The sequence below is a fragment of the Amphiura filiformis genome, chromosome 17 (genome assembly GCF_039555335.1).
Source record: "Amphiura filiformis chromosome 17, Afil_fr2py, whole genome shotgun sequence".
In the NCBI taxonomy this organism is placed as follows: Eukaryota; Metazoa; Echinodermata; class Ophiuroidea; order Amphilepidida; family Amphiuridae; genus Amphiura; species Amphiura filiformis.
Window position 1 is genome coordinate 42,154,813 of NC_092644.1, and position 14,190 is coordinate 42,169,002.

Consider the following 14,190-nt stretch of genomic DNA (forward strand, 5'->3'; position numbering starts at 1 on the left):
CAACAGGATCACCAGTACCCACAGGATCAGAAGGTCCAACAGGCTCAGCTATTCCACAAAGCTCACCGGTGCCTACAGGGTCAGAAGGCCCAACAGGCACACCAATTCCAACAGGGTCACCAGTACCCACAGGATCAGAAGGCCCAACAGGCTCACCTGTTCCAACTGGTTCACCAGTGCCTACAGGGTCAGAAGGTCCAACAGGCTCACCAATTCCAACAGGATCACCAGAACCCACAGGATCAGAAGGCCCAACAGGCTCGGCTATTCCAACAGGCTCACCAGAGCCTACAGGATCTCCTGTACCTACAGGATCAGAAGGCCCAACAGGCTCACCTGTTCCAACTGGCTCACCAGTGCCTACAGGGTCAGAAGGTCCAACAGGCTCACCAATTCCAACAGGATCACCAGTACCCACAGCATCAGAAGGCCCAACAGGCTCACCTGTTCCAACTGGCTCACCAGTGCCTACAGGGTCAGAAGGTCCAACAGGCTCACCAATTCCAACAGGCTCACCAGTACCCACAGGATCAGAAGGCCCAACAGGCTCAGCTATTCCAACAGGCTCACCAGAGCCTACAGGATCTCCTGTACCTACAGGATCAGAAGGCCCAACAGGTTCACCTTTTCCAACTGGCTCACCAGTGCCTACAGGGTCAGAGGGTCCAACAGGTTCACCTATTCCAACAGGATCACCAGTACCCACAGGGTCAGAAGGCCCAACAGGATCAGCTATTCCAACAGGCTCGCCAGAGCCTACAGGATCTCCAATACCTACAGGATCAGAAGGCCCAACAGGTTCACCTGTTCCAACTGGCTCACCAGTGCCTACAGGGTCAGAGGGTCCAACAGGTTCACCTATTCCAACAGGATCACCAGTACCTACAGGGTCAGAAGGCCCAACAGGCTCAGCTATTCCAACAGGCTCACCGGTGCCTACAGGATCTCCAATACCTACAGGATCAGAGGGTCCAACAGGCACACCTGTTCCAACTGGCTCACCATTGCCCACAGGATCGCCATTACCTACTGGATCGGAAGGTCCAACAGGTTCTGTCCACCCGACTGGGTTCACAGAACCTACAGGATCAGAGGCTCCAAGTGCATCACCAATACAGACACATTCTCCTTTTCCAACTATATCAGCAACACCTTTTACAGGTAGGTTTTTGTTCCAACAGTTCAATTTTAGTATTGGATAAAAAATGCATTATGACACAATCAAGAAAAACGACTTATGTCAACAATATTCAAGTTTTTTTTACAGTTACTAGCCTTTCAAATATGCTATGTTCTGATGCAAACATCCATGAAAATCTTGTTTCCAAGTTAAGGCAATTAATCACTGCTGAAAACAAGATAAGAAACAGAAATGATAGCACATTTATTTGCTAGTAACTCAAGATCAATAATTATGTTTATTTTTTTGTTCATTGTGTAATGAAAGTTAAATTTATTTGTTTTGTTCTGTGTTGTTGATTTTATTTGTATTGTTTTTTTGTTAAGTCATTTTAATATTCTCTCATTTTGTTGTGAATAATTTGTTTTTAGAAGATTGACTGTTGCCTCTCTTGCCTCACTTACTTATTGAACTCATATAGACATGACCTTAATCTCCCACACAGGAGTGTGTGGATTTCAAATGGAGTCATCCATTCAGAGAATTGCTCGAAATTCACATTCGCTGTGTGGAAGATTGATCTATAAGGTCATTCTTAGACCTTAAGGTAATGTCTTCCATAGGGGGTGTGGATTTCAACTGGAATAGGCCAATTTTGTGCAGATATCAATCACTTTACCAGGTCTACATTATAGATGCGGAGCTGATCAGGTATATGTATGACATTTTTGTTAAATGGGCATTTACACAGTAACCCAATACACAGTCATCCCAAAATTCAGTTCTCATTTGTAAAGAATGTAAAGTACTATTTCTTCCAACTTTACATATTTGGTAGATAGATTTGGTAGCATGAGGCGGATTGACTTCAGATTTTCAGGATAGGTGGGCCATGGTCAGAAAATCTGGCTACTTGTTTTGGGTGAAGTTCAATCAAGGTCATATACTAAGGTCAAAGGTCATTTGAGGTCAAATTAAAATTTGGTCTCATGAACAGTTCAAATCCTTTTGCAAGCATTACTATGTTTTGAGGAATCTAAGTGTTTGAAAATATTGGATCCAAAACATAATAATAATGATAAAATTGGATACTTTACGCCCAATATTCATTGGTCTTGCTACGAGTTTTAAAATACTAGTATTGGACGAGACAATCAATCCAATTTTATATCAGACTTGGGCCATAGCTGCACTATGGGAACTCTCATCAATTGGTGGTATTCAAGGTCATATAACTGAGGTCAAAGGTCATTTGAGGTCAGCTTGTAAAATACCATAACTTTTAGTTAAAATTTGAACAGTTCCCAAATGCAACCATTATTATGTTTGGTTGAATCCAAGTGTGTAAAAATATTAGATCCAAAACATAATAATGATAAAATGCACGTTTTTGGACCATTTTCCCTCAAATTGCAAAAATATTAAAATTTGACTTTTATTGCCAGTTTATAGAACTAACTAAAGGACTAGGATTTAGCTATGTTTCATTTGGCAAAACATGATAATATTTTTTTAATCAAAAAACAACAACAAATAGTGCTGTATTTTTCTGGAACGGGGAGTAAAAAAAAAAAAATCGCCAAAATCACATTTATAAAAAATACTTGTAATGTGGCAAGTACCCACTACCCATGGTATTATAAAGTAGTTGATAAAAGTGATAAAGAATTTAGTCAGTGCAAGAATGTAAGCCCCAGGCACAAATGGACCTTTTCTAGGTATCTGTAAATATAAGCTGTTCAGTGTTTTTTAATTTTTTTATTCATTTATTCTTTATTTATTTGATTTTTGTTTGTTTGTTTGTTTATTTATGTTGACAGGCTATGTTGACAGGCCAACAGACAAAATAGACTTAAACTTACAATAATATTGCAACTGTTTGATTGGAATTCATACTATCAAATCCATTTTTTGGTGACATACCTTGTTACAGTTTCATGCTGCTTCGCAGCATTTCATCAGACTGGCAACCCAGCTTCTTCTTTCCTGAAGTTGCTGCGGTGGCGGCGCTAAAGCTAGTCGAAAATATTCGGTAAGAAATAATTCCCCTAAATCGTCTCTGTTCATGGTGTTTCGCCCTTGTTTCCTGATCCAAATTGCCTCTCTAATCTGTCTTTCGTTCCTGTTGGCCTCCCTTGATCTGATATTAGCATCCTCCCAACCTATGGCGTGGTTGTTTTGCGCAATGTGGTCTGTAATAGCAGATTTATTTACTTCTGTGAGCGATTGTTTTCTCTGTGACCGAGTATGTACCCCAAGCGCTGCCTTCTCCGCTTCAACTTGATGTTCTTTTAGACGAGTGCCAAACAAGCGTGAAGTTTCGCATGTAGGTCTTGTTACAATTCTTGCAAGGGATCTCATACACACAGTCCGTATGAGTCTTTTTCCGGTACACAAGTAACTTGATCGCGCCGTCGTCTTTGCGCGTAATGAGGGTGTCTAAGAAGGGAATTTGACCTCCTTCTGTCTCATGGGTAAACTTGATGTTTCCTGTAATGTCAATTTGATTGATGTGGTCTGTTAATTCGGGCGCGGCCCCCTTGGTGATAACACGTTGTCGACGTAGCGTTTCCACATTCTAGGCTTGCATGTGAAGGGGCTGTAGCTACTGCCTATTGTTCCAGCCATTCCATGTATAAATTAGCTACAATGGGACTCACCGTTGAACCCATGGCCGTACCAAACTTTCATTGGTAGATAGTATCACGGAAATTGAAATAAGTAGTTGTCAACACAAATTTCAAAAGTTCCATAATGTCCTTGACACTTAGTGTCGAGGACATTATTTTGCAAGTCTGAAGTGCTGCCAGTCTGAAGTGCTTCGTAGCAGCATGAAACTGTAACAAGGTATGTCACCAAAAAATGGATTTGATAGTATGAATTCCAATCAAACAGTTATAATAAATCCAGATGAACCTAATACAACAAAATAATATTACAACATTCACAAGATTCACAACTGATTGACTTGTATGGTATTTAGAGGGTCCTGTTACCATATTTCATGATATTTCTCAGCTATTCCAACTGGCTCACCAGTGCCTACAGGATCTCCAGAACCTACTGGATCAGAGGGTCCAACAGGCTCAGCTCTTCCAACCGGATCTCCAGAACCTACTAGATCAGAGGGTCCAACAGGCTCAGCTTTTCCAACTGGTTCACCAGTGCCAACAGGATCAGAGGGTCCAACAGGCTCAGCCCTTCCAACTGGATCTCCAGTAGCTACCAGATCAGAGGGTCCAACAGGCTCAGCCTTTCCTACTGGCTCACCAGTACCTACAGGGTCAGAAAGTCCAACAGGCTCACCAATTCCAACTGGATCTCCAGTAGCTACCAGATCAGAGGGTCCAACAGGCTCAGCCTTTCCTACTGGCTCACCAGTACCTACAGGGTCAGAAAGTCCAACAGGCTCACCAATTCCAACTGGCTCACCAGTACCTACAAGATCAGACGGCCCAACAGCCTCACCTGTTCCAACTTTCTCACTAGCACCTACAGGGTCAGAGAGTCCATCAGGCTCACCATTTCCAACAGGCTCTCCAGTACCCACAGGATCAAAAGGCCCAACAGGCTCAGCTATTCCAACAGGCTCACTGGTGCCTACAGGATCTCCAGTACCTACAGGATCAGAGGGTCCAACAGGCTCACCAATTCCAACAGGCTCACCAATACCCACAGTGTCAGAAGGCCCAACAGGCTCAGCTATTCCAACAGGCTCACTGGAGCCAACAGGATCTCCTATACCTACAGGATCAGAAGGCCCAACAGGCTCACGTGTTCTGACTGGCTCACCAGTGCCTACAGGGTCAGAGGGTCCAACAGGCACACCAATTCCAACAGGATCACCAGTACCCACAGGCTCAGAAGGTCCAACAGGCTCACCAATTCAAACTGGCTCACCAGTACCCACAGGATCTCCAATACCAACTGGATCAGAAGGTCCAACAGGTTCAGTACCTCCAACTGGGTCAGTACCTACAGGATCAGAGGCTCCAAGTGTGTCTCCAATACAGACACATTCTCCTTTTCCAACTATTTATACTGCAACACCTTTTACAGGTAGGTTTTTATTCCAACAGAAGTGTCATTGTAGTATTGGATACAAAATGCGTGTGATGAAAGGGAATGAGTCTAATGTCACTAATATTGATTTTTGAGTCATGGCAAAAAGGTACTCAAATTATTTTGTTTCTTGTTTCAGCAAATGATAAATTGCTTATAACTTGGTAACCATAAGTTCATTTTTCATGGGGTTTGCATCAAAACATAGCTTGTTTGAAGGGCTAGTAAATGATGTAAAAAACGTATTGAATATTTTTGATATTAAGACTCATTTTCTCATGCCAATTTGAACATTGTGTATATTTTTCCATTTGTACTAGTTAGAATAATAATTTGGTTTCTATTTTCTAGGTTGCTCTAGATCCGTGAACTTTTCACCAATCAAATCACTATTTTTCCTACATGTCATTTCTTAGTGAAATAACACTTCTTAAACTGAAGCTATAAATTGGTTTGAATGTTTTGATATTATTTTATTTGTATATGTTCCATGTATTTTTTATTTGATGATTATATTTGATTATATATCAGGGAAAGAAAGACTGTGGTGACAGTGGGTCTGCAGCACATTCTGTCGTATCTCAAAAGGCTATCTTGTGTGATTTTTTTAAATTATTGTCATCTAATTGTGATGAAATACACTGTAAAATTAACTAGATATAGTAATATCACATTATTTAGTTGGCCGTATCACATACTGATGTATTCAACATTTTAAACATTTTTGAGAAAATTGGTATATCAGTTTGTTATGTTCTACTCTATATATTCACCAAAAACCATTCCTTAAAGTGGCTTAATTAGTAAGATATTATGTCGTATTTGCAAAACCTTGAAATGTCTGTATCATATAACGACATATTTGCCGATCACCTATACTGGGCAAACAAGCCCAGTATGTTGTATCTGCAATTTCAAGAATTTGCCGTTAAACATAGTGACATATTTGTATGCCATATTTGTGCAACTTTGTCATTGCATGTTAAAATTTCTGTTTGTTCTTTTCACATAGTGATGTATTTGCGCAACTGTTTCACATAGTGACAGAATAAGTTATGCTCTGATTGTGTTAAGTGAATTCCATTGAAAATATAGTATATTTGGTTTTAGTATATACCAGGTGTTAATCGACAACAATGTTTTGATCAAGATTATGCAGCAAATGAAAACTGCTAAATTTTCAAATTTGATTTTCTTGAAATGCGTATTTTGCAAATACATCAGTATGTGATACGGCCGATGATTTGTACAATCCTGTGTCCATTCATAAAAGAATCATGCTGAAATATAAAATAACACTATGGAATTTAATAATAATAATAAAAATCACACAAGGCAGCTTTTTGAGATATGACAGTATACGATGCGGAAGACTTGCCGAGTGGCTAATATGGACAATGACAACGAACAGGAGACATGTAGGCCTGAGATTTGAAGCAAAGTTTCGAGGTAATTGGTACCAGCGCAGCTAGGTCCACCTCAAGAAGATAACAACTTATTAGCTTACTGCTTTTTATTGGCAGTAGGGAATTAATGGTGCCTTACACATAATACAATTGCATGTTGTTTTCACAGTGTGAGTTACATCTCTGCTACAAAGATATCCCAAGATACCCAGAACATAGGTGGAGTTGGCAACTGAACTGAAACTGAACTGAAGATCCCGACTATTAAATGCAGCATGCACAATCTAAAATTTACTGTTGCTTTGCAAGTTGATCTTAGTTTTTTTAATAATCTGTTTAATTTTCATAATTATTAATCTTGTCCTACTTATTTTTCAGTATCAACACCACTGATGTGACAAGAAAGTTATGTCAATATGATATAGTCATACATACATTGAAATGTATTTATTAACTTTTTATATCAATCCCACAAAAGTTTGGCTGATTTTTGCAGATCGAGTCACAATTGTGTACAAATAAACAACATTAATAACTCAACCTCTGTCTTGAATCAAGTCATCAAATTGGGCTATTTCTGTTGAAATCCATATTCTCCTTATGGAAGACATGACCTTAATCATCCACACAGGGAGTGTGAATTGCAAATGGAATTGTCCATTCAGGTAACCAACTTTGAAATTCACACTCCCTGTGTGGAAGATTAAGGTTGTGTCTTCCATAGGGGGTGTATGGATTTCAACTGGAATAGCCCAATCTTGTTGTCAAATCATATTTGTAATGTTCTGTTTTTTAATGGAGCCTGCATGGCATTTTAGTAGATATGTTTTGTGGTGATATCTGGGATGAATATACCATATAGGGATATGAAACATACACTGTTTTGCTGGTCATCTGTGCTGCAACTTCATTTAAATAAAATAGTCAGTAAACTAAATTTAAAATCTCAATATTTTATGCCGACATTGCACATGGAATGTGTCAAAAGGTAATAAATAACTCATTGATTGAGTGCTATTGTTGTGGGACTACTTGACGGTATGTGTACATGTTGCCAAATTCTGCAACCATCCAGAAATGGGTTAATCCTTCATGTAATTATTTTGTGTAAGCTAATCCTAACCCTAATCCTAATCCTATCCCTAATCCTACCCCTACCCCTAATCCTAATCCTAACCCTAAATTAACCCTAAACCTAATCCTAACCCTAATTTCGTGCAAAATTACATGAAGGAATAACCCAGAAAGGTCGCAGAAATGGCTAATTGTGGCATATCAACTAGCATTGGAATTTCTAGACTTTTGCATCAAATTATAAACAATAAATTGGTAAGACTGCATGAAGAACATATTGAGCAATACACCTATATATATATCGTTGGTAGCTTACTTAGTAAAAATGTAGTTTGAGCATAGTCTTCATACGCAGGCCGTGGCACACCCTTAAATCATGCTGAACAGGGAGCTTCGTATCCATCTATGGTATATTAATTTCGGGTAATAATAAATTCATTGATTTTAAAACCTGTGTTATTATCATGTTTTGTTTAAATGCTAACTGTTTAATTTACTTTAATGGGGCAGGATGCAGTGGTGAGTACAAGTGTAGAAAATTTTCATTAATATAGTCATGTTACAGTGTTTTTGTCTTTTTGATGAAGTTTTAAATTTTGATTGGAAATATTTATGAAAATTTGGATATGATTGAAAATTAAGACAATATGCTACAGGAAATGTGTTTGTAAAAAATGTTTTTTTTTGTTATTTGGAATTACCATTTGTTTTTCTTGGATACCTATATTAAAGTTTCTTTAAAAATCAAATTTATCTCAAGCTTTGAAAATATTTTGGATAGATTTTTCAAACATTTATAGATCAACAATAGTTGTATACATATTTTGTCGTTTTTAAATTGATTCGAAAATAGTACAATTTCAAATTCAATTCCTATTAGAATATGATTCAAGAAAATCAAATCATTAAAACACACAAGCTAGACCTTGGTCAGGAACTATCAATGATTCGCTATGCAAAATTCTTAAAAAAGCATTTTTGTAAAAGGAAAAGCTACAGTGTGCAAAATATATGACAAGGATAAAATATGGCATTTTAATTGATATTGGAATATTTCTGTACATATATGGACACTTACTGCAACACACAGGTGAATGGAGCTTCATTACTGTTTCTGTGAGAATTCAAAACAATGAGAATTCTATTTGGGCCTTAATTATTTTAAGCTACAAATTTCAAATATATGTTTTGCAGGCATCACTGACAGTTCCTTTTTTACTTAATTTTGAGATATGATCAGTACATGATCTGGAATTCCTGTTTTTTGCATCTCAAATTTTGATGTTTTTATTTATTTTTGACACATTTTCCATTTTTTTTTATTGTAATGTCTGATTACACTGACTACACCAGCAGAAAATATTATGTTTTATTTACCAGATGGAACAGTAAATCCTACAACGGAGTTTGCGGGTACAGCTACTGACCTGGGTCCATTGTCTACAACGGAGTTTGCTGGCACAGCAACCGATGTTCACTTGACGACGACAGAATTCGGAGGGACCGCAACAACACACATAGGCACTGCTACTGGTAAGTTCAATAATTGTTGTTTTATGTTAAGTAAATAAACCCAGGTCTCGAAAATCAATTTTTTGTTTTTCAAGAGCAAAATTCAGAAGGCCTGTTATATTCCTGGGTTACATGTTTGTCTCATTTAACTAGTGAAGTAAACCTTGTTGTTCATATTATTATATATACAACAGAAATTAAATGTGTTAACCTTAGTTTATGTGAACATTTATTGCAGGGGCTTTCCGGGATGTAACAACGGAGTTTCCTGGCACAACAAATTTCGCCTCTCGAGGTAATTTTCTACTGACGTAAAAGAAATACTGTATTTCCTCTATTAAACGCCCCTCCTCTAATATAAAACCTCCCTCAAGTTGTTTTGACAAATTGAATTGAATAAATGCCCCACCCAATTCTCCTTGAAACAAACAATTTCATGCTATCTTGTGTAGTAAGCTAACCACGGTGCAATCATGATCAGTAATGGCGTTCTTAATTGGCGAAAGTGACACAGTAAACCCGAAAGATATTGATCCTCAGTTCATAGTTTGTCATTTAAGCATGATTTTAAGCTTACCTGAAGATTTTAACAGAATTATCATTCTAAAAATATCCTTTAATAAACAGCCTTCTTTTTGAAAATTTCACGCCCTGGGGGCATTTATTGGAGGAAATACTGTAAAATGAATTAGGAATAGCATCAAAACTAGAAAGAAATAATTTGGTGGTTGTTGCAAAAACCCGCTTGTGATGTAAGTCAGATACTTGTTGAGAGTGAAATTATACAAAATAATGCAGGCCTACTGAGATGTTGATGTGCCTCAATGACGAGCCCTGTGGGGGAGTGCACTAGATGCATCATCTCAGTATAATTAAGTGCTTCATTTTGTTCAATTTCTCCAGCAACAAGTAGAAATTATTGCATAGTCTTTAACCTATTTTGTACACAAGAAAAAAATTCTATGATTTTTGCTATTTTTATAACATAATTGTCAAAAATGTTTGAGATATGAGCACAAATAAATGCATCAACCATCAAGGAAAATGAATTAAACCTACATGACGCGAACGTGTCCTAGCTAGAGCACAGCACATATTACGCAGAGTGCATGCCAGTGCAATTGTATACAATCAATACACTCTGGCATATTGCTAATGATTGCTCTGAATGGGTCTTGAGAGTGTATGTACATATATGTATGAATGTCGTTCAATCTCCATGCGTGAACAGCAAAATCATCGCGTTGATGCGTGGTAACATCTGCGTGGCAAGCTGCGACCTGCGCGTAGTATCAGACGCATGAACACGCGTATCATTTGTACCCACAAGATGGCGAAAGGCTGACGGCCTCTATTAGATATTTATGGGTATGTACATTAAATCTCAACTTGGGATGTTACTTGGTTTCAAGAGCAAAATTTTTTGCATTTTCACACTACCTTTAAAACAAGTGATACACATTCAGTCATAACCAGACTGGGAGTCAAATGTGGAATACAGAATCCAGGAATCTCCTAACATCAGGGAAAATATTGGTTTGCATTTGGAAGGAAATTGTAGCATTTGGACGGAAATGTTAGCATTTAGAGGGAATTTAGGCATTTGGAGGGAAATGTTAGCATTTAGAGGGAATTTGGGCATTTGGAGGAAATTTTAGCATTTAGAGGAATTTGGGCATTTGGAGGAAATGTTAGCATTTGGAGGAATTTGGGCATTTGGAGGAAATGTTAGCATTTAGAGGAATTTGGGCATTTGGAGGAAATGTTAGCATTTGGAGGAATTTGGGCATTTGGAGGAAATGTTAGCATTTAGAGGGAATTTGGGCATTTGGAGGAAATGTTAGCATTTAGAGGGAATTTGGGCATTTGGAGGGAAATGTTAGCATTTAGAGGGAATTTGGGCATTTGGAGGGAAATGTTAGCATTTGGAGGGAATTTGGGCATTTGGAGGGAAATGTTAGCATTTAGAGGAGGGAAATGTTAGCATTTAGAGGGAATTTGGGCATGTGGAGGAAATGTTAGCATTTAGAGGGAATTTGGGCATTTGGAGGAAATGTTAGCATTTAGAGGGAATTTGGGCATTTGGAGGGAAATGTTAGCATTTAGAGGGAATTTTGGCATTTGGAGGGAATTGTGCTTTCCCAAAAAAGGAAATACAGAAACATATCATAAATAATGGAAAATTTTATATTTTTGTGTTAAATTTTCCCCTGACCCCTTTCTGGAAATTGTTTCTAGGCATTGTTATAACTTATACCCAATTGCATCCCAACACTTGAAGATAGGATTTAGTGTTGAGGCATCTGCTTAGAAATCAGCATTGACTGAAATAATTGGCTATTGCAGTTGAAATACTTACACCCCCAATGGAAGACATGGACTTAATCTTCCATACGGGGGGTGTTGATTTCAGGTAACCCCATGTGAAATTCACATTCCATGTGTGGCAGATTAAGTCATGTCTTTCATAAAGGATGTATGGATTTCCAGGGAGTTCATTCCAGGATTAATAATATTGGGATTTGAAGGGAAATGTTTTTAATTTAGCTGGGGAAATTTTGGAATTTTGAAGAAAATTTTACATCCCTGTGTATAAGAAATTATGTGAATTTTTGCAATTGTGGTGTGAAATTTAGCTTATATTAATTCCTGGGAAATATAAATTTTGTTCAGCCCTGAATTGATGTTAATAGGAAGTTTGCTCACACCTGTATATATTGCACACATGCAATTTGAATTGACATATTTGTGTTCCATTTTTCAGCTACTCCTACTGACTTTATAACACCATTGGCTACAACAGGTAAGAAAACATGATATTTTGTCCCACATTTGACCTCACAGATGAACTTATCAAGTCTTTGCCATTCTAAATATGCATACTTTTATATAGTTTAGACCAACAATTTAGCAGTTATGAGGCCCGAAAGTTTTCATAATTCCAGGGTTCAAACCAACCTTAAGATTACATGTGTTCATTAGACTGTTGTGATTAACAGGAAATTTTGTTATTTTGGAGAGTGATGGACTGCAAGTAATGGTACATTGCTGTGGCCAATCTTTATCACACTTATACAAAGAAATATGACAATTGCTTTATAACCAGTTAAGTTGTATTTTGCAAGGTTCTTTTCCTTTCATCTGAGCAAGTTGCCCCAGGAATAAATAGTTTCGTCAGCAGCATTACCTTTTGTGTAGCTGTAATTTTGACAGCTTTATTTGTAAAACATCATGAATGGGAAAATGCTTATTGCAGGGATAGCGCAAGCTCAAAAATTTAAAGGTTTTTTTTTTTGCGGACCCTTTAAGCCCTGCAAAACCCAAATTTAAGGGGTCCAATGAGAATTTTAAGGGTGTTAAAGTTATTTTCATGATTTTGGAATGCTCTATTTGGAAGATTTCTTAGGTTTTCTGTGTCATAATTGATCCCTTATTTGTATCAACAAGACAAATATATTATGAGCAACTCGGCAAAGGATTTACATAATTTAAGCTTCTGTGCATCGTAAAATGTAAGGGGTCCATGCAGTTTTTGATCAGACCCATTGGTCAATTTCAACTAGGACGCGCAAACGCAAGAATGCTGGTTTGTTGTATATATTGTTCATATTCTGATATCTAATATTGTACTGTTTACTCCATTGCAGCAACTCCATATACAAATGTTGCAACAGTAGAGCCGTCAACTGTGACTGCCTTCCAAACCACCGGCGAATTAGAATATAAAACAAGTGACTCACTAACAACAAGCTTGCAGACAACACAAACTGGGCCTAATACTATTGGTCAAACAACCGTTACTGGTTTTGGAACCACGGGTGAGATTGACTTGGTAACAACTGACTCAATAACAACAGGTGTGCCATCAACTGTAACTCACGTCCCAACAACAAGAGAACAACCAACAATAGGCCAAACTACTGTAACAGCTTTCGGTACTACTGGAGACATTACTTTAGAAACAACTGCCGCCATTACAACTGGGGAGCCAACAACGGTAACACATCCACTTACATCAAGACAGCAGCCAACAATAGGCCAAACGACAGTCACTGCTTTTGGCACCACGGGCGGTGTTACATTAGAAACAACTGACGCAATTACAACTGAGTTGCCTACCACAGTAACCCATCCAGTCACTTCAAGACAAGAGCCAACAATAGGCCAGACGACAGTCACTGCGTTTGGTACTACGGGTGGTGTTACATTAGAAACGACTGGGGCAATAACAACTGAGTCACCAACAACGGTAACCCATCTACTCACTTCAAGAACACAGCCAACAATAGGCCAGACGACAGTCACTGCGTTTGGCACTACGGGCGGTGTTACGTTAGAAACGACTGGTGCAATAACAACTGAGTTACCAACAACGGTAACCCATCCACTTACTTCAAGAACACAGCCAACAATAGGCCAGACGACGGTCACTGAGTTTGGCACCACAGCCGGTGTTACGTTAGAAACAACTGGCGCAATAACAACTGAGTCGCCAACAACGGTAACCCATCCACTCACTTCAAGAACACAGCCAACTGTAGGCCAGACGACAGTCACTGCATTTGGCACCACAGCCGGTGTTACGTTAGAAACAACTGGCGCAATAACAACTGAATCACCAACAACGGTTACCCATCCACTCACTTCAAGAACAACAGCCAACAATAGGCCAGGCGACGGTCACTGGGTTTGGTACCACAGCCGGTGTTACGTTAGAAACAACTGCCGCAATAACAACTGGGGAGCCAACAACTGTAACACATCCACTTACTTCAAGGCAACAGCCAACTATTGGACAGACAACAGTGACTCAATTCGGCACAACCAAAGAGTTGGTAGATTTTACAGGAACACCAAGTGCTCCAACCATTGGCCCTTCTACAGTCACATCATTTTTTACTGTTGAATCTACTACAGTTGAAGGTAAGTTTGGTTATTGTTATTGTAAACCAATATACTTAAAAAACTGTCCACCTTGGTAAAAGGGCCTCACTGACATATATAGTAATCTTTTAG

General features: G+C 38.5%; 1 protein-coding gene across 1 annotated transcript in view; it reads left to right on the plus strand.

Annotated features, from left to right (window-relative positions):
• The window catches only part of LOC140137221 (uncharacterized), a 73,885-nt gene that overhangs the window by 58,884 nt on the left and 811 nt on the right, over positions 1 to 14,190 (plus strand). Inside the window, exons 8-11 of the mRNA XM_072158872.1 lie at positions 9,043 to 9,195; positions 9,413 to 9,469; positions 11,939 to 11,977; positions 12,822 to 14,097. Coding sequence (XP_072014973.1) covers positions 9,043 to 9,195; positions 9,413 to 9,469; positions 11,939 to 11,977; positions 12,822 to 14,080 — 1,508 coding nt within the window. The 3' untranslated portion in view covers positions 14,081 to 14,097. The remainder of the gene's footprint in view (positions 1 to 9,042; positions 9,196 to 9,412; positions 9,470 to 11,938; positions 11,978 to 12,821; positions 14,098 to 14,190) is intronic.